General features: G+C 41.5%; 1 protein-coding gene across 2 annotated transcripts in view; it reads left to right on the top strand.

The window, feature by feature from the left end:
* Positions 1-19845, top strand: part of NEXMIF (neurite extension and migration factor) — a 226448-nt gene extending 206603 nt beyond the window's left edge. For both annotated transcript variants that reach the window (XM_081846900.1, XM_081846899.1), the window contains 2 exons: positions 13398-13522; positions 14861-19845. In XM_081846900.1, the coding sequence (XP_081703026.1) occupies positions 13435-13522; positions 14861-19146 (4374 nt within the window). In that variant the 5' untranslated portion in view covers positions 13398-13434 and the 3' untranslated portion in view covers positions 19147-19845. The remainder of the gene's footprint in view (positions 1-13397; positions 13523-14860) is intronic.
* Positions 19846-20288: the final 443 nt, after the last annotated feature.

The raw sequence follows: 20288 nt of genomic DNA, 5'->3' as shown, positions 1-20288 counted from the left end.
GGGTCAGCAATGTTCTGAAGTGGGACTAAACCAGCTAGATCTGAACTAATTAATTTATGCAAATAGCTTTTAATTCTATCCACCCAAACAGCTTAATATTTATGATTTGTCAATGATACTGGATTGTATGATTTCACCAACAGGGGGTCCTTGTATGATTTGGGTATAGTTACTATTTTTGACTCAAGCCATGTTGTGGGTAAAGATGCCACCTCCCAGATATCATTGAACAATCAAAGAAAATAAGGCATCAAAATCTTTAAATTGTTTATAGAACAATTTGTAGAGGCATCCGACCCAGGAGCTTTACTTGAATGTAATCTTGTTATCACCTGAGTTATTTCTATGGAGGACATTTTACTGTCCAAAAAGGATGCATCTTCCTCAGTTATTGTAAAAAGTTCTTAATCTGAGCAGTATCTGGGTTTGTGGAGTTGTAGAAGGAAGTAAATTCTGCAGAAATACCTTTAGGGGTGTATTTTTTCCTTCCATCCTTCCCCCGATAGATTATACTGTATTATTATTTTTTGCTCCTGACATTGATTGGCTAGAAATCGCGATCCTTTCCATCTGAATTCAGTATATATTTCTTTAATAAATAGCAAGAATATCAACCAACCAATAATTACACGGAGACCCTGTGGATACATTCCAAATCATTAGTCTCCATAACTAGGTCAGGTATCAGCAGCTTGAACCAATCAATAACAAAGGAGGCTAAATCTTTAAGCTCTGCACCCTCCAGGTTTGCCCTTCAGACTATGTCCTCAACTTCTTTGAGCTTGTATCTCAAGATGCATTGTACTTGCTTCTTGTGCCTGAGGCCCATTTCCTTTGCAGAGTTTGCCATCTCAGTCTTGCACTTAGTCACCCAGCTGTCCTCCATTACAGACATAAGTTGTTTCCATGTCTCTTGGACTATGTTTCTCATGGAGGGCAGCTGGGTGGCAAACTCATCCATAAGATTAGGATCGCCATTTCATGCAGAGTCTCCCTCATTTTATAAAGTGTATCCCATATTAGGCACAACTTGCAGTTGATCTTGCGGTAGGCCTCTGTTGTGTTTACCTTTATCTTGTGGTTTGAAGAAGGCAGAGAGGTTATTTGTTTTCCGTTTGTTGAAGTCCACTGGCACTCCAAAACACAGGGAAATGCTGTGACTTTGGAAATAAGTACCACATCAATTTGTTATAGGGGGTTACTTCTGCTGTTCAAGAGAGCTGTAAAGCTATCTTCTTCAGCACTGGCTATACCCTTAATTCTGTTTAGCCTCCAAATTTCAAAATTATCTAATATTCAAGCCCTTGGAAACAACTAGGGATGAAGAAATGTGTCAATTTCAGTTCCCCCCAGTTATTCTGTTATTACCAGCCTTAGTTGCAGGGCTTTTTTCAGCTGGAACTCACCAGAACTCGGTTATGGCACCTCTCAGGTGGGCACCATTGCCATTATAAGAGAACAAAGGAGGTGTTCATGGTGAGTTCCAGCACCTCTTTCTCTAGAAAAATAGCACTTGCTTAGTTGGTTTTGCAAACCACCATTCTGAATGCTTTTTATAGGGTAGGTTGGGAAGGGAGCACTGGGAATAAAACCAAGGGAACATGCCCCCCAAAAGATTTGGGAACCACTGAGCTAAAATATGCAGCTGGAAGTAGTTCCTGATACCCAGTTCCTTATTGAACACTCAACTAAGGGAATTGCCTGAACAAGAAACACAAATTTACCTAACTTTGAGCATTAAAATGAGTGCTGGGCTACTCCAGTTCAGGCAGTGCATACCTTATCTTTCTTATTCCTAAATCTTGGCCTCTTGCTCACTGTGCAAGAACCAAGTTTTAAAATGGAGGTGATGCTGGTGTGTACTGTCTCCAGTTCATGGTTTTCTAATTTTCAGGTGGAAAGCTTATTTATTTAGGGATGTAATGGTGTGTAAATGTCAGCTTCTTATTCTGGCTACCCTTAAGTAAAGAACTGGGAATCAGGGACCAACTTTGGCCTCATAGCAAGCTTTGACACCAGTCAGGATGCATCCGGTAAGGGCTTTAATGTCAGGCCAACCCTTCCATATAGAGAGGAGAGACTACAACTGCCGGATCTATTGTTTGATGGGGCTCTTCAGTTCCATTAGATGACTGCTGAAGTCTGTTCTTGAGATATGCCCTCTTTTGGTGAGCTGCCCTATTTTTTCACAAGTGCTTCTTTTTTTGGCTAGAGCTGGATAGTAATTCTGAACCGGTAGCATTTATATCTGGCTGAAAGTAGCACCTCTTGTGGAGGCTTTTCTTTCCTGCCAGCCTGTTTCATGGCAAATAAAAGATGGATGTCAGAAGGTCAAGCCATAAGGTAACACAGAGGCTTAGAGTGAATTTTGTAGAGTCCTTTTGCAATTTTTATTACAAACCCCCACAAAGAACAAGGTTGTCCTTTAAAATACAAAAGCATACACGCTCCTGAAAAGCACTGAAACACCTGAAGTGAATTTGCAGCTTAGCAACTCAGGTAAATATCTCCACAATTCTTCATCCTGCTTCTTTTATTACATTTTCAGACACATTGTGGGTAAGTGACTGTCCACACATGTGCTTTACACTGAGAATGGGCTTCACTACTGCATTAGGATTTGTTTTCTTTTCAGCTTGATATGAATGTTTACATGTCTTTGAGTTGTATATAGTATATTGTTTCATTCCACATTATGGGCCCTCTGGGAGTGTATATTATATATGTGACATTGCTAACACTAATAATAATGTTTGTATAATTTATTTTTATTTAATTAGTTTAACTAATTGAGATGTTCAGTTTGCAAAGGTAAACACTACTTATTGCCTTTGCCGTCGCAACAATCCTGTAAGGGAGGTTGTTGCCATTCCCATTTTACAGATGACAAACTGAGACTTTCCCAAGACCACATAATGAACCCCTGGCAAGAGGCTCGAAGCCACAATCAATGTGGGGAAATTTCCAGGCAGTAACTGCTGCCAGTCATAATATCTGTTAGTGCATCCCTGTTACGTATTACTGAATAACAATAAATTTAAAACATTTAGATAGCAGGAAAATTAGGGTTAGGGGGCTTAGTTAATAAGTTAATTAACAAAGGGAATGTTTGAGCCAAAGCTAAGCACTTTTATGTTTCATTACTTTCACTGGGAGTGATTAACATGTGTGTTACCTGTTTCATAAACCGAAAGCAACAGAGTGCTTAGCTTTGGTTGCTTTGTGCCTTAAATCTTTAAGTAATCACATTTGCTTTGTTTATTTGAGATGGTTCTGAATTTTGCCCTAAATCAGGTCCAGAGGGCAGCTTACAAGAAAATAAAAGCATAATAAAAAATAAAATTTAAACTTTTTTTAAAGAACCGTAGGAAAGGTTAGCTGTTGATTGCCCAACTGTGTCCTTTTCTCCTGACTTAATGTGCCCCCATTTCACCTTGTCCAGTAGGCATAATGTGCCTGTATAGACCATATAAAGGTGGGTTTTTTATGCACATCTGTCTGTAACAGCAGCAGGAATCTTACCAGCTTCACTGTAATTGCACAATTTTCATGGCTTTTCATCTTTAGATTTCCACTGCAAATAATAATAATAATAATAATAATAATAATAATAATAATAATAATAATAATAATGCTTGCCAATCACCTTGCTCTAGATGTGTGAGGCGGAATACAACCCCCCCCCCCATAAACCCTGCTATTCCTGTCCAAAAACATTTGTGAGAGTGGGCTGTAAAAGAAATCTGGTTCACAGCTTCAACTATTGGTGCAGTATTTATACAAAGTGGAACACCGACTGTAGTATTCTCACCCTGCCCTCCAGTAAGTCTCACAGGCCTTTTAACCGAGGAGAGGGGAACAAGAATATATGTCTAAAAGGCAGTTTGAAGAGATCAAAGTCCTAGGTGGACTTCGTTAAATCCCTTGAAGTACATTGATTCTGGGTGAGTGAGTTAATTCTGCCACAGTGAAAGAGAAAGGGAAGGAGAAAACACCCAGCCCCCTCACCTGGTGAGAAACTGTAATTAAGGATGTCGTATTGTTCATTTCCCCATCATAGCTGACTCTTCACAGGATCCTTTCCCAGCAACTATCATATTAAAGACAGCCTCTCCCTCTCTCTTTCGTCTTGTCTACAGAGACAATGGTAGATATTAAATAGTCTTTTCTGGGTGTTCCTCAGTTTAATGGGTATTGGCATTTCAATATTTATTTTTCATGGCATAACCTCCACCATTTCTCTGATGAAAATAGGGACAACCTAAGGAAAAGCAGGACATTCCATGATCAAATCAGAAACCAGGACAACCTCTGTAAATCCCAGAAAATAGGGACACTTGGAGGGTCTGACATGGTACCTGACAAGAAAGCTAAGCACAGCCTGCTCTCATCAGAGGGCATGAATAAACAGTGATGTAACTTATTGACTCAGTGCTTCCATGCTTAGGTCAAAGAGCACTTAAGGAAAACTAGCAAAACTTATGCCCTTCTTGATGGTGTCATTCTTTTTTTTAAAAAAATAATATTTATTCCAGTTTTAAAAATTACAAAAGAAAACACTAGATTAAGCAAGAAAAAACAAGACCATGAATACAGACAAGCAAAAAACACACAAACCCCCCCCCCAGAAAAATACAAGCAATTAAGAAAAAAAAAGAAAAAAGAAAAGGGAAAAAAAAAAATCAAACCTTACCATAACTTATTTTCCATTTGTTTATTTCCTTGACCTCCTCACACCTCCCTTTTTTGTATTCTAGTTCAATTAGATATTTCAGAAAATCCTTTCCATCTTTGTTTTTATCCCAATAATTTATCTTAACATACTGTAATTTTACACTCTCTTCTTTCACCAATTAACTATCCATTTTTACTTAATCCTTTATATCATTTCTGCTAAAACCACATAACTTCATTCCAACATCCTTCTAACATTCCTTAATTTTACAATGTTTCTGTAAATAAACTTTAAATTTCTTCCAATCTTCTTCCACCAACTCTTCTCCTTGGTCTCGGATTCTGCCAGTCATTTCTGCCAATTCCATATAGTCCATCACCTTCATCTGCCATTCTTCCCGGGTGGGTAAATATTGTTTCTTCCAGTACTTTGCAATAAGTATTCTTGCTGCTGTTGTGGCATACATAAAGAAAGTTCTATCCTTCTTTGACACCAATTGGCCGACCATGCCCAGGAGAAAGGCCTCTGTTTTTTTCTGAAAGGTACCGTATTTTTCGCTCTATAACACGCACCCGACCATAACACGCACGTAGTTTCTAGAGGAGGAAAATCCGTAGGCATGCCACCCGTAGGCATTCCCTCCATAACACGCACAGACATTTCCCCTTACTTTTTAGGAGGAAAAAAGTGAGTGTTATGGTGCAAAAAATACGGTATATTTAAATACCTTTTTCATTTCATTATAAATCATCTCCCAGAAAGTCTTAATCCTTGGGCATGTCCACCAAAGGTGAAAGAATGTACCTTCAATCTCTTTACACTTCCAACATTTATTTTTGGGCAAATGATAAATTTTTGCACGCTTGACTGGTGTCATGTACCACCTGTAGATCATTTTCATTATATTCTCTCTTAAGGCATTACATGCCGTAAACTTCATACCTGTGGTCCATAACTGTTCCCAGTCAGCCATCATAATATTATGTCCAACATCTTGTGCCCATTTAATCATAGCTGATTTTACCGTTTCATCCTGAGTGTTCCATTTCAACAGCAAGTTATACATTTTTGACAAATTCTTAGTTTTAGGGTTTAACAGTTCTATTTCCAATTTTGATTTTTCCACCTGAAAGCCAGTTTTCTTATCCAAATTGTAAGCCTCCATTATTTGGTAATAATGAAGCCAATCTCGCACTTTGTTTTTTAGTTTTTCAAAACTCTGCAGTTTTAATCTGTCTCCTTCTTGTTCCAAAATTTCCCAATATTTCGGCCATTTGGCCTCCATATTGAGCTTTTTCTGAGCCTTTGCTTCCATTGGTGACAACCACCTTGGAGTTTTGTTTTCAAGCAAATCGTTATATCTCATCCAGACATTAAACAGTGCTTTCCTGACAATATGGTTTTTAAACGCTTTATGTGCTTTGACCTTGTCGTACCACAAGTATGCATGCCATTGATGGTGTCATTCTTTCACCCTGTTAGCATATAATACTAAAGCAGAAGCATGGCTTTGTGAGAATGAGCAAGCATGTAGGAACCCAGAGGCAAAATCAAGGCTGCCTGAAACATCCCCCACTTCTGCTGCTGCCACACTAACCAGAGTTAAATGATTTGGCTTAGTGTTATGTCCAAACCCAGGCTTGTGGTTTGTCTTCTCCAAATCATGAGTGCTAAATCCAGAACACACCTTGGTTTCAGCCAGAAACTTGTTTGGGAGTTAGATAAACCATGACCTTGGGTTCCCATGTAACAGTAAGCCAAACTATGGCTTAGCTCTGGGTAAGATGTTGGCAGCAGAACCAGTGGAGGCATAAAAGAAATATTTTTCTTTGTGTGCCTACAAAGCTTACTTGCTAAGCCACAGTTTGGCTTTGCATTATGAGTGAACCAGGCTTTTCTATGGCTCCAGTTCTGCCTAAAACCAAACAAAGATTATCAGAAATTCTAAATAACTGAAGCTTTCACTTTTATTATCATTATACTGTGAAAACAGCGTTGCACAAATTTCTATTGCTTTGTGTTTTGTGCTAATTTTTACTGAGAAATTGGTTCTGTAGTTGCCCTTAAGTGAGCAAAACTGTGATGAATTAACTAATGTCAGATGTGGAGCGTTGATCAATTTATTATCTTTGCTGTAGTATTGCCCATTAGGGTTTCCTCTGTTGTTTTCTACCCGCCTCCCTTCTGTGTTTGCTGGAGCCTTGGGCAGAACCAGAATCGTTCTAATGAAACAATTAGAGCTGAGCCGCTCAATATGCAAAAGCGAGTACCTCCAGCACAATGTGATTAATGCCTTTGTACATAGGTGTTCCCCTTACCCACGCCAGAATCTTTTCTAGGTAAAAAGAGTGGTGAGATGCCGCTGCTTTCATCCTTATTTAGATAGGAAAAGAAATTCACAACCCCCCTAAAACAGTGGTGGGCATTGGGCCTTAAAATTTCAGTGACACAAAAATTTGGTGCCCCCTCTTGCCTTCCGTAGCTTATCGTTGTTGTGGTACCCCCTGGAATACCCTTTTGGCTTGGGCCCCAGTGCAGGCGAATTGGTTGTACTCCCCTAAATCTGCCTCTGCCTAAAATCTATTATTTGAATAGATTTAAGTCTTTAGCATGCAAATACAACAAGGAGAGAGAGTGGTTTCAAGGCCAATGATATATTGGTGTTAGCTGTCAATATTCCTGAAGCCTCTTGCAACCTACTGGTGGTATAATTAGAAGGGGACTCTGAGGCTGCTTGCTAGCCTCTCACTCACCACCAACACAAAAGTGCAGATGCTGTGCTGGCCAAGGATGCATCTGAGAAAGCTGATAGCCTTCTCCCCAGCTCTGTGTTGACAGCACACACAGCCCTTTACCTCCGGCTTATGGAAGATAACAAGGTTAAGCACAGCAGAGTTTTGATCCAGAAAAAGGCTCTACACACCTTTCTTAATTCATTGGAGGCAGAGGTGTTGGAGCTTTCTGACCGAGTGAAGCTAGGCAGGATAGTCAGACGGGCACCTTCGTTTGAGACATTCACTCCATTCTTTTCAGAGGAAAACAGGTATGTGTGTTTGATAACAAGGTTGAAGACAAAGACAACATTTTGCAAGGTAGTGGGGCTGATTTTGGAAGCATTTTGCCACAGTCAGCTTACCTTTTCCTTCCAAGGAGTAAATTGTCCAGAGGACTCCCTGGCAAGTCAATTATTTGGGACATTTTAGTTGGTCCCATTAATGTTATTGCCCAGCTGTGCGTTTTGCAGTTACCTTCATTATGATATAATGACTTGTTTCTGATTTCTCTTGGATTCAGTACTAGCATTCACTAATATTCCTGGAGAGGATGGAGGTGGACCAAGAGCCATACAATGTAGTCAGACACTTCTGAAGCCAGAGATAAATGGGAGCTCTTAGCTTATACAGCTGAATTTCATGGATGAATAATTCAGCCCTCAGAAAAATGCTTCAGCCGCAGTGTGACATCTCCCGTCAGTGATTATCCAAGATTTAAGCAAACATGGCTTTCCCTGGGAGTTAGGAAAGATGTCCAGATAGTGTCTTCTTTTCTTTTTGCCTTTGGTCTCCTTAAATACTTTTGTCATTAACATTGTTACCAGGATACAGGTTTAAAAAGAAAGCCGAATATGCCTTACAAGTGACTCTTCCAAGCACAGAACTTTGCACCTTACAAATAAGAGTTTAAAGTATGACTGAACTTGATTTATTTTAAATAGGCAATTAAACGATACATCTTTATGTCTAATGATGACACCTTCAGCTAATTGGGTGAATTGCTAATGTGCAAATTTGTGCACACAGCTGAGTGGGAATTATTTTATTTCTTTTTAAATCAGCCCTCCAAGCCAAATTTGGCAGGTTGGCTGTGCATGCAAGGAAATAATGGAAGGGAGGTAGTGGCTCTGATCCAACAAAGTGCTTGCATACAAAGATGCAGCCAAGACTGCCTGCATATAGCAAAAGGCTGTAATTCAAACATTCAGCTATTTGCCTCCTGAGCAGCTGGCCTGCAGGAGTCTAGCTTTTTGTTTGTTTGTTTGCAAGGGCTAGTATGCATAGAGTTCTGGCTGTTGGTTCAGGCTGGAAAACTGCACATCTAGTCCCCATTTACACTCAATATTACCTGCCCAGTATGGGATAAGAGTATGGAACCCACCTATGCCAAGCTAATCTGCTGCATCACAGATTCTAGGAAATTACTATGGTTTGGAAGCAGTGATGGGTTGGATGTTGGCAGACAAAACAGAGGTGATTCTGGCCATTGGAAAAGCCCATCTGGAAATTCACCTTGTTTGGGCTGATGATGCACTCACTCTGAAATACCAGGTTCACAATGTGGCAATGTGTCTGGACCCAGCCCAGTTTCTAGAGAGGCAGGTTGTGACTGTGGGCAGGACTGTGTGTATTCAATTGCAGTTGGTGCGTCCACTGTGAACCTTCCTAGAGAAGTCAGATCTGAGCACCATCACACAGCTTTGGTTGTGTCCAGCACAGCTGGTGCTAGCATTTGGATTCCCTGGCTAGCTGCCAGGGTTCCGGGACTTGACAGGGCCCCACCTGTCCCTGGGGGTGCATGACCAAGTGGTGGGATATGAAGAGCCACCATCTTAAATTTTCCAGAATGCATCAGAGCCTCAATGTAGTTTTTGCTCCAGAACATTGTGGGAAATTGAAAACGGGTGAAAATCCAGCACAGATTACAGGGGCAGCTACCTGGTGCCAATCAGAAGAGTCCCTGACTCTCAGGGAATCCCACCCACAGGAGCAGGGGATATGGATACATGAAGATGCACACAGAGGGTACAATTCCAAGGGCCCCAAAGCATAGATCCAGCCTTGGCATCCAGGCTAGACTTCTGTGAGATTGAGGCCCCTAATCATATTGGGGGTCTGCATGCAAGCAACTGGCTTTGTTAGTTCAGAAGTCTACACTAATCTGGGAACTGGGATACCAGCACCACCCCACTCTGTGGTAATTGCATGATGTATTATTTACGGTATGCCTGAAAGGGAATGGAGGATATATTTGGTTTAAGATGTTGTCAACATGCTGCATCAAAACTGAGCAAAAATTGCTTGTGGATGAGGTGTTTATCTGGTGTGCATTGCAGAGACTTGGGCACGTGTGTGTGTGTGTGTGTGTGTGTGTGTGTGTGTGTTCATACCCAGCCTTCCCAACTGGGTATCCCATGGAGCACAAGTCTGAGGGCATAGGGATGAGGAGAGGGCATGGCAGTAACTCATAAAAACTCCATCCTCCTCACCAGGAGGCCAGTCCATTTGGGCGATGGATTTGGTGGTTTGTACTCGGTGCTGGGAGGCAGAGACAGGACAGGGATCTCGTTGGTGGACTATCTACCCTGTGGCCCAACCACCTTCCTGACTGAGCTGGCAAAGGAGGTCTTTGCCATGGTTTTGGAGAATCCTAGGACATTAGTTCTGGGGGACTTCTGTATCCAAGACAAGCTCTCCTCTGTAGTGACACCAAGACTATGGACCTCTCACTCAGAAGAAGCTCCTTAACGCAGCCTCGCTCCGTGTCTTTAGATGGCTGCATAAGACAGTTGTTGTTTTTCCAAGAGGTCTTTGGCACTCCCTGGTGGTTAGTGAGGAATTGCTTGTTCATGACACGATTGCCTTTTTACTCTGCTTAGTGGGCATTGCACAAAATAGTTTTAAATAGGATCACTTTCTTCCATACTTTCCACGCATACATTGATTGATTGATTGATTGATTGATTGATTGATTATTAAAACTTTTAAAATATCTCTAAGCGGTGTATAGAAAACTGAAGCAATGACAACTTAAACAAAATATAACAAAAATACACAGTAGCATATAAAAAGGTTACATTAATACAAAGCCATACACATACATATATATGTCACTTCATTTTCCATCTGGCACACACCCTCCCTCTCAGCTTCTGGGTTCTCACCCAGGGTCCAGACAAACTCTCAGCTCACCCACAAAAGTCTCACAATAAGAAGAGTTTCTGGAAGCAGCAGACATCACATTAGTTTCTCGTGCTAGACTTGCGTTTTATGGGCAGGCCCAAGGTAGATGGTACTTCCTTAGGCTGCCCATAGCTGTGTCCCATTCAACTGCACTCTCCACACCCAGTTCGATGTGTAGCTCTTTCTTCATCCTCTGCCCTCTCCTCTTCCTCCTCCTCCTCCAGCTGCTTTTGGGTTTCTAGCTATGTCTCAGCTACTATAACCTACACTTTTATGCTTTGTGTATAGTATCTATGAACTGAAATTTCATTATCATTATTGAATTGCTATGAAGTGATTAACATGTAGCCAAGCATTTGAACCCTGTAAAGTTGTGCTAGTAGAATTCAGTGCAACTGCTTTCTGGGCACAATGCAAGGGACTGGGACCACAAACAATTCATAATGGATTGCTTCCCCTCGCCTCCATTTGCATTCTTTCCTTTGCATTGAAATGAATGGGGTGGAACAACGTAGTGACAATGTAATTCATGTAACTTGGTTACATAAGTTACATAATTTTGCCAAAGCTGACAGCAAGATGAATAACATAGGTGAAAGACTAACTAGCAGAATGCAAACAGTACTACATGCAAAAAAATTCAAAGCAGAATGGAATATGATGCCTTCTTGCATCCCTGGCTCACCTTAGCCTCACCCCACCTGCTGTCGGGGTGGATAAAAATCAATGATTTTTTTAAAAAAAATCAAAAAAGTTGGAATTTTTTTTGTTAAAATCAGGGTTTTTTTTATTTAAATCGGATTTTTAAAATAAAATGCTTTTGGAGGAAAAAAAACTTTCTAAAGATAGTTTTCTATTTAATTTACATTATAGTCCAAAGGCTATTCACCGGGAAATAAGGATTTGTTTAAACTTTTTCATGTGTGCTAAAACTCAGTCTAAGTTTTTTTAAAAAAAGAAAGTCATTTAACCACATCAGTTAACAAACATGGATACATATGCTATAATGTTATTGTTTTAGTTTAATAAATTGTTTAAATTGTTGCTAAGGAAATGATTATTCTTCCAATAAATTACAGGAGAAAAGTTGTCCAAATATAAACAATAATTTCATAATTATCTGCCTATATATTTCTGATAGTATAACCAAATCAGTAATTTTTGATATAACTGTAAAAACTACTCTGAAAATTTATTATTCCAAAAATGAAACCTTCCTCTGGTTGTAAATATTAAGAGGATGCCAGCAAGGTTGAACCTTTCTGTAAAAATGATTTAAATCAGGTCTTACTGACTAGTGATTTAAATCATGATTTAAATTGATTTGATTTAAATCAAAACCACCCTTCCTGCTGTTGTTGCCATTTGATGCTTCTTTCACTATACTTTGATTCAGTTCCTTCCTGGTTTGCAGTAGTTGTTGTTTGCTACAACTGAAGCAATAAAGCATTTTTAAAATAAACTGCAGCTTCCCTCCAGACCAGAACGTAAACCCAGTCCAAACTATGGTTTCTGATTCTGGCTTGGAGACAAACTTTGGATAACAGTGGAAGCAAATAATATGCAACTTGAACCAATAACTGAGAAAATGAATTGGAGTTTGTAAAGAGAGATGGGATGGGGGGGTCTAAGGAACAGCCCCAAGGTAGGGATGGAATAGAAATTCAATTCAGTTTAAAGGCAAACCTAGCTGACTCATACATTCTGAAACAATAAGCAAATCTAAACTCAGCCATCCCACAAAATTTGGATGTCTCCAAATTTTGTAATGTGGTTCTCCAGCCAAGTAATGTGTACTAAAATGTATATACTAGGCTAAAGTGTGCATAAAAATCCATATGTTAAGTGACAATAACATACAAAAAATGCATTATATTAGGGGAAACCATTTTGCAAAAAATCTGTGTATTAGAGGAAATTGTACACAAAAAAATTGTATATAATGAATAATTTGCACTAAAATTCTGGTGATTTGTACATTCTGTAACAATAAGCAACAAATCTGTGTATTAGAGGAAATTGTACACAAAAAAATTGTATATAATGAATAATTTGCTCTAAAATGCTGGTGGTTATTAATAAAAGAAAATTGTGAACCAATCTGGAGGGCTGAACTTCAGATTGAGAAACTGAGAGAAACCAAAATTGCCAGATTGGCCTATCCCTACCTCAAGGGCCAAACTATGGTTTCACTGTGACATCTAAACCAAACCATTGTCAGTTCCCAGTCTATGCTGATCATCTCAGTCTCGTCCACCTAGTATTCTTCCAGGTGGAGGCTGAATACTGTAAAAGCATCGTTCAGATATAACAAATGTGTCTTAGGCAACTGATTTGTTTAATTTAGAATATTTTTTTTCTGGAAAGAGTAAAACCAGATTAAATGTTTGGCGAGGATACAGGCTGAAATTCTGATGCCAACAGCATTGTGTGGATGCTATGGAAAATGAGCATACATACATCCTGCAATAAAAGCCAGTCTGGAGGCATCCCCAGTGTAGAATATAATTGCCCTGGATGTGACCCATATGCCTCTGGGTTCTGGGCAGTGCTTTGCACACAATTGGGGCTGTAGAAGTGTTGTGCGGTTGTGGTAGACATTGTTTGCTTCTGACCTGATTGAAAAATACAGTAGACATCAAGATAGGCCAGTTATTGTGCTTCCACATTTCAGTCTTCTTAACTGAGCTTTTTTTCCACTCACAGGGCTGCAAATTGGTTTGGGGGTTCTAATGTCCTGTAATTTTCTTTTTGTACATGTGTAGGCTGGCCGACTTCAATTCAGAATGGATTCATGAACTCATGACTGAATTGATGGGTGACCAAGAAGATAATAAGCGTGCCTCAGAAGACCCAGAACCAATCCCAATTAATGGGGTGAAAGAGGATGGTAAGGAAATCTATTTGTAGCAAGGGACCCACTGCCAACTCCTAATGGAAACTGATTTACTCCAAGATCTGTCCCTGAATGTCAGCCTGCTTTCCTTGTAACATTTTCTTAATAAGATTAAATATTTCACGTTCATGCAATGCTTTTGAGTGCACACATTATCCACGAGTCATTTATTATCAGTTGCATTCCTTACAATAACCCTGTAAGGTGGGTGAATATTATTATCAGTATCACCATATGGAGGTTTTTCTAAGGATCCCTCATGAGTTCATGTCAGGGGTGAGATTTGAACCAGTGCCCTTTTCATTTGTAGCTATGTCTCTCGGTCACTTTGCTACGCCAGACTCTCTAGGAAGCTTGGAAGTTTGGGCTTCTTTCTTATGTTTCGATTTTTAATTTTCATAATTGGCAGGATTTAAAAGCAGAGTGGTTGGGGTTAACAGGCAGCTTGTGAAAAAGCTTTTGTGAAGAGTACATTGTACTCTTTGCTCTGAATATTTTTTTTTTACAATGATGCTCACAGGAATCACCAGAATTCACATGCATAATATTTTATTTATGACTTTTTTCACTCCATTCCATTCCATTTCATTTGACAATTGGTTAGTAATTAGCCTGACCATCAGGTAAACATAGGCCAAAGCACCAGAGCCCTGGAGAATGGGATGGAAAAGGGGTTTTTCCCCCAATGTGTTTGTGTATGGAGCTGTCTGCTTTGAAATGATCTGAGCTGCATATTATGCATCAAAGCTTAGTGAGTTAAAAAAGAGAGTTTGAAAGTGGTGTTATATATATATTAAAAAGCCTCCTCCACAGTGAAATTTTGCTGCAGAGCATGATCAACAAGCATTATAGAGGAAGGTTAAATAATTAATATTGTTCATGAGTCTGTCTACATGGAAATTAAATTTCAAACTAATAGCTGGGTTGTTGTTATTAAAATTTCTCTGTACAGTGACCTAGTCTGTGGCCAGCTTGATGTGAGAATATTAATTTAGAGCATGTTTTAAATTTAAACACCAAACAGGGATTAGCTGTGCTGTTCTTCATTGGTACATGGCCACGATATGCTAGTTTAAGGGTTGTTTTTAATTTGTGAATGAGAGTGTATATGCGTGTGTGTTTTAAATGTAACATCAAATAAATTAAGTGAATAAACATCGGTATACTGACAGCAATAATAATAATAATGCTATTTTTCACATCATTTGGTTCGTAGGAACCATTTGCTCCACCCTCCATGGAGGGATGAAGATTCAGATTGAAAATTCCGAGGGTCTTATTTTTCCTGCTCCCTTTTCTCTCCACCCCTCCTTTTCCCTCTCATTCTTTCAGAGTCACAAGACCTGGATGGGGAAGAGAAGGCTTCGCAGGATGCAGAGGCCGCAGTTCCATCTCCACCGCTGTCATTCCCAGGTGCTCTGAAAGAAAGCCAAGGGGGCAGCCGCACCCAGCAGGCCCCGGCTTCAAAGAAGTCCTGTTGGCTGAACCCTCCCTCTCCCCTGAGGCTGGCTGATGTAACTGACCACATTTCTGATGACTCCTCCTCTGTACACGCCATTTCACTCACATCATGCGTCTCCAAGGGCATGAGTACCTGGTCCCTGCCCGGAGACTGTGAGAAGGCTCCATTCAACATTATGGAACCTGGGAGCATCTCAGCCCTCACCGGTGACTGCTTGATGCAGCCGAGCCGGACCTGCCTGGGCTACTTTATCGAATCAAAGGATGGCATTGATTCAGAGCCAGGAATAAGCCTGAAAGTGGGTGATATAAATAGGGATTATGACACCTGTTCAGTCTCTGATATAGGGATTCATTGCATGAGCACAGGGGAAACCATGAGATATGGGGATCAACTGCTTTCAGACCAACTCTTAAGCTTCCCTGCGCATAAATCAAGGGCAGCAGACAAGAGAGATGCAGAGAAATCTGACAGCGATTCAGAGGACCCCACTCAGAAAAATTACTATGAGGGATTACTCTTAGACAAGTGCAATGGGGAGGAACCTTTACTAACAAATCCCAGCCAGGAGTGGGGTTATTTTGAATCTTTCATCAGTGAAAGCAAAATCGAGCTGCTTGACCTTTGCTCCAAAAATGAGCTTTCTGTGAACCTGTTTTCTGAGGAAGATGTGGATAATTACATGTTTGATGATGACTCAAACTTGGGAAGTGATGTCTGCTCCTTAAAAATTCGGTATGAGTCCTTCCAAGACAGTGTGAAGGAGAAGGCAGGTTCTCTGCAGGACGATGCCCAGCTTAATTTCTTCCCAAACGTGCTCAGTGGATGCCCTAAGAAGGAAGGCCGAATGGCCTTGAAGAGGGGGCCTCGAGGGGCTACTGATACTTCCCAGTTCAAATCTGAGGAGAGCATCATTTGGGGGGAAGAGGAGACAGATGGAGGAAGGGAGGATGATGACGAGGAGAGTGAGAAAGTTGCCTTAAACAAATCTTGCACCAGTACAGAAGTGGTACAGTACATTTCTCCCAAAAGAAACCACTTCTTGGAACTTGTTAATTCCACAGAGGATCCCGGGGACTCCAGTGATGACAGCACCTGTACTGAATCTTCTTTTGATGTTCTCCAAAATCTTAGGGACTGCAATAAGTACCTGCCCAGAGACCACTCCAGTTCCTTCATACAACAGAACTATGGCCTGCGAGCAAAGAGGAAAGTGAGATACAGCGATGATTACCTATATGATGTGGATTCCATTGAGAGCGAGAAGATTGTGGATAAGAAGGAGGGGCACCCAGATGGACCAAAGGAGGAGGATGATGATGAATGGTGCCCAAAGAAAAGGAGAAAAGTTTCTCGCAAAGAGCCCCCAGTCATCATAAAATACATCATTACCAACCGTTTTAAAGGGCAGAAACAAATGCTTGTCAAGCTTTCCAAAGTGGATCCCAGCGAAATGACAGTGACCCTGAATGAAGAACGTTTGAAAAAATATGCCAAGATGGCCCCCCTGAAGAGCTTTTGGCAAGAGAAGTGGCAGAACCGACTGAAATCAGAACTTCAGAGCAAACAAGGTTTATATCTCAATGGCTCTGAGGTCTCCTCCTTGCCTCACCCACGGAAGCGAAAAGGCAAATTGGCCAATAGGCACAGGATTCAGAGAATCAAAGCCATTGAGCAACCCATGGCCAAGCCCAGCTCTTGTTCTTCAGACCCAAGGCAGGTTTGCCGCAGAATTGGAGATAGCGATGCAGGCTCGAGAGGGATGCAGACCCTGGCTGTTGCAACACCCAGCTGTGCAAATGGCTTGCAGCTGAATGACATCGCGAGCCTTGCCTCACCAAAGGAATTCAAAGGGCCCGAGAGGAAAGTGTTGCGCAGGATCAAGTTCAAAAGCGAAGCCAGGCTGAAGTGCAAGCAGATTAAGGCCAGCCTGGCAGAGGCCTCCCCAGCCTTGGAGAACCAGGAGCCTCTTGCAATGGATGAAAGTGGTTCTTGCCCTGCAGATGGCTCTCGCCTTACCGAGCACAAGGAGGATAAGGTTGCTAAAAATCCTCCGGCTTTCCTAGCTACCGCCTGCTCTTCAGACAAGGCCCTTACGTCTGCTAATCTTGCTGGCAGTGTGCCCCTCATCCCTGGAGGGTATCTGCAGACACTGTTAGATGCCTCTGATTTGTCAAGCAACACTGGGATCTCTTACTTCAGTCATCAGCAGTCAAAGCAGCAGCAGGAGGAGCCCCTCCCTGGCCTTGTTCAAGCAGAGAAGCCGTTCTGCACTCTGCAACCCGCCCAGAGCTGCGTCCTGTCCCCGCCAGAGTCAGAGCTGCAGCAGTCACCAAGCCACTTGGAGATGGAGCCCAGCAGCTTTGGAGGCCTCTGGCCAGCAAGCAAAGCATCCGGTGGCAGCAGCCAGGAATTTCTGAGTGATTTGCAGGAGGCTCCTGCACAGTCGGCTGCAGAGTTTGGGAGCTGTGCAGGTGCAGATGGCCCTCCAGCCTCTGGATACAGTCAAGTAAACCTGAATAGTAGCAAACTGCCATACCAAAAAAAGTACATGTCAGATAGCCAGCAGTCGCAGTCAGAGGAATCTTTCCAGTCGTGTCATTTCAATAATAGAGAGGGGCATTTTCAGTTCCAGCAAAGTGCGCTAAGCACAGATGACGGGAGGCTGATTAACTTTGATTCAGTGGGCTCTTTGTCGGTTAGTTCCAGCAACTTCAGTTCCCTAAGTTTAAAGTCCTGTGAAAAGGATGGTGAAGATGACATTGCAGATGATTTCTTGGCCCACTGCAGCCCCAAACTAGTGATTCAGCAAAGCATAGATGAAATAACACCTTTGAAAGAATCTACGGACCTTTTGGATATCTCCAACTTCACTCCTGACAAGTTCCGCCAATCATCTCTTTCAGAAATGTCTCCCCCAGATACCCCTAACCTTTCTCCGCAGATAACTGGGTCGGAAGTCAAACCACTGGGAACAATGAAATGTTTTCCGGAGAGCTCCCAGGCTGTGCTGAATAACCCTGAGAAAGTCAAGTGGGGATGTGGGGTCCTCCAGACGCACCAAGATCAGGCTGATAATGGATTTACTTTAAATAATCACCAATTCCAGTTCCATATGTTTAATGACGAAGATTCTGTTGGCCTTCTTGAAAAGGGCCCATGCCTGTCAACATTTGATGAGCCATCTGGCCAAATTAACAGCAACGTTAAAGTGTCAAAGCCGAAGAGGAAAGGTTCATCCAATAAAAATATGGGTGCAACCCCAAACCCTCCACAGAAAACCGTACGGAAGAAAGCACCCAAAGCCAGCAAAGGGACAGAGAAGGGGCAAAGCAGAAATTCTAGACAGCCTCCCAAATCAACAAGGAAAGGGAAGAATGTGGCTGGAGCTCATGACGAAAAGACTTTGTGCGTTGGTGGGAGAGCAGCAGCTCCACTGAACAACTCAGCATCAGCGACAAAAGCGTTGGTGGAATCCATCCACCGTGGTGGCCCAACCTCCATCCAGATAGGGAAGCCTAACGGGCTCCCTGGGGAATGGGCCCTGGGGAAGGATAACAGCGGAGGCTGGTCTGAAGTGAGCCTAGGTAATGCTAACAGCCTCCTCAATGACGATCAAAGGGAATTTGAGGAGCCATCCAACATTTTGTCAAACATAGCATCTGGAATGGCAGATGTTCAGAGATTCATGAAGGTCTCCATTGAGCCACTGTGGGGGCCCGTTTCTCATAACAATGCCTCTGATGTATTCCAGCCCCCTGAATCAAACAGCCTGAAATTGAAAACTCTTAAGATCCTGGCTGGCACATCACAAGAGTCCAAGAAAAAGGTGAATGGTGGTTCTTCTGCAACAGCAAAGAGTCACAAGCCAGGGAACAAGGGTTTGAACAAAGCCAGCGGCCGAGCTGCCTCCTGTGATCCTGGACGTCCCAACTGTTCAGCTGGGTACTCCCCAGACGTTCACTCTCCCTTTTTTGATAAAAGCTATAGTAACCTGAGCACTTTAGCCAAAAACGAGCCCACCCATAAAAAGCTGTATCGGCATAAATCCACTTCTAAGTCACTGAGAGATGACAACTGTAAAGCAAAGCAAGCGGAGCGTGAGCAGGTCCGTAAGGACCCATCTGCGACGGCTTCATTTGAGAAACTGAGGTAATGCTGCACCAAACTCGCTGGAATGCCCCCTCCCCCTACTACCTGCTAATATTTTTTGGTGGTTGTTCTCCTTTATGTTCTCAAAAGTGCATGAAAATACTTATTTCTTGCAAGCTACCTAAAAGAATGACCAAACTTTTTTTCCTCTGGCTTGGCTGGGGTTAAAAACAAATTAACAAGGCTACTCCTTTTTTCTTGCTGTTTGGCTTCTTCAGTTTGTATTCATTTGTTTTATTTTTAAGGGCTTGTTTTGTGCTCTCCCTTTTTCTTACGCTTTCAAAAAAGGAAAAGACTTTTTTAACTTTTCAGTTTGAAAAATAAAGAGAAAAGAGAGGTGGTGCATCCCCCTTCCCCCTAAAAGAGCCAAACAAACACAGCATTTAGTTTGCAAAATGACAACTCATTCCTAGTTGTGCACCATGTGGCTTCTGGGTATGCATTCTAGCCTCCTGCTGTTTATATCCTAACTGGCACCATAAAGCTTCATCTATCCAAGTTAGAGCATACATGACACCACCTGACCTAACTAAGATGGCATAAAACGTTTGGTTTTTCTGCAGGGAAACAGACTACATTCTTCTTAAAGCAGAGAGCATTTTTTTAAAACCTGTATTTGGAGAAGAGACACCTTTTTCTAGAAAGACATTTGATGTTTGCTTGGGTTCCTCCCTTTTTTCTTTTTTGTCCCCCCACCACTTCCTTGCTCAAGAAAGATATATATATATATAACAATGCCTTGTAATATGTTCAAGTGTTTAAGTGCTGAAATCAAAACTTTGAAATTGTGGGACTTTTCATCTTTAACAGCAAATCTAACATAGTATTCCCTGTGTTTCAGAAGTCATACTGTTGTACAGTTGTTGATGCACTATTACTGACAACAACCACACAAATTGTGCCAAACTCTGAAGAATTGATGTACTGTACATATTTTTACAACTCTTTATCAACAATGGGTTGTGAGTGTTTACTGGAGCTATTTTCTTTCTTTCTTGATTTTTCTTTTGCCTTCTGATTTACTGTAAACATTCCACTGATACGATTAGCTACCCCCTTCAAAAGCAACCACTATAAAAATGATGTTCACTTTTACTGTAATGTACCAAAAGTTTTATGGGCATGACTAAACATGTGTGTGCCAAA

The sequence above is a fragment of the Podarcis erhardii genome (assembly GCF_964252035.2).
Source record: "Podarcis erhardii genome assembly, chromosome: Z".
Classification (NCBI taxonomy): domain Eukaryota; kingdom Metazoa; phylum Chordata; class Lepidosauria; order Squamata; family Lacertidae; genus Podarcis; species Podarcis erhardii.
The sequence above is the reverse complement of the archived record's forward strand: the minus strand, read 5'-3'. Positions and strand labels throughout refer to the sequence as shown.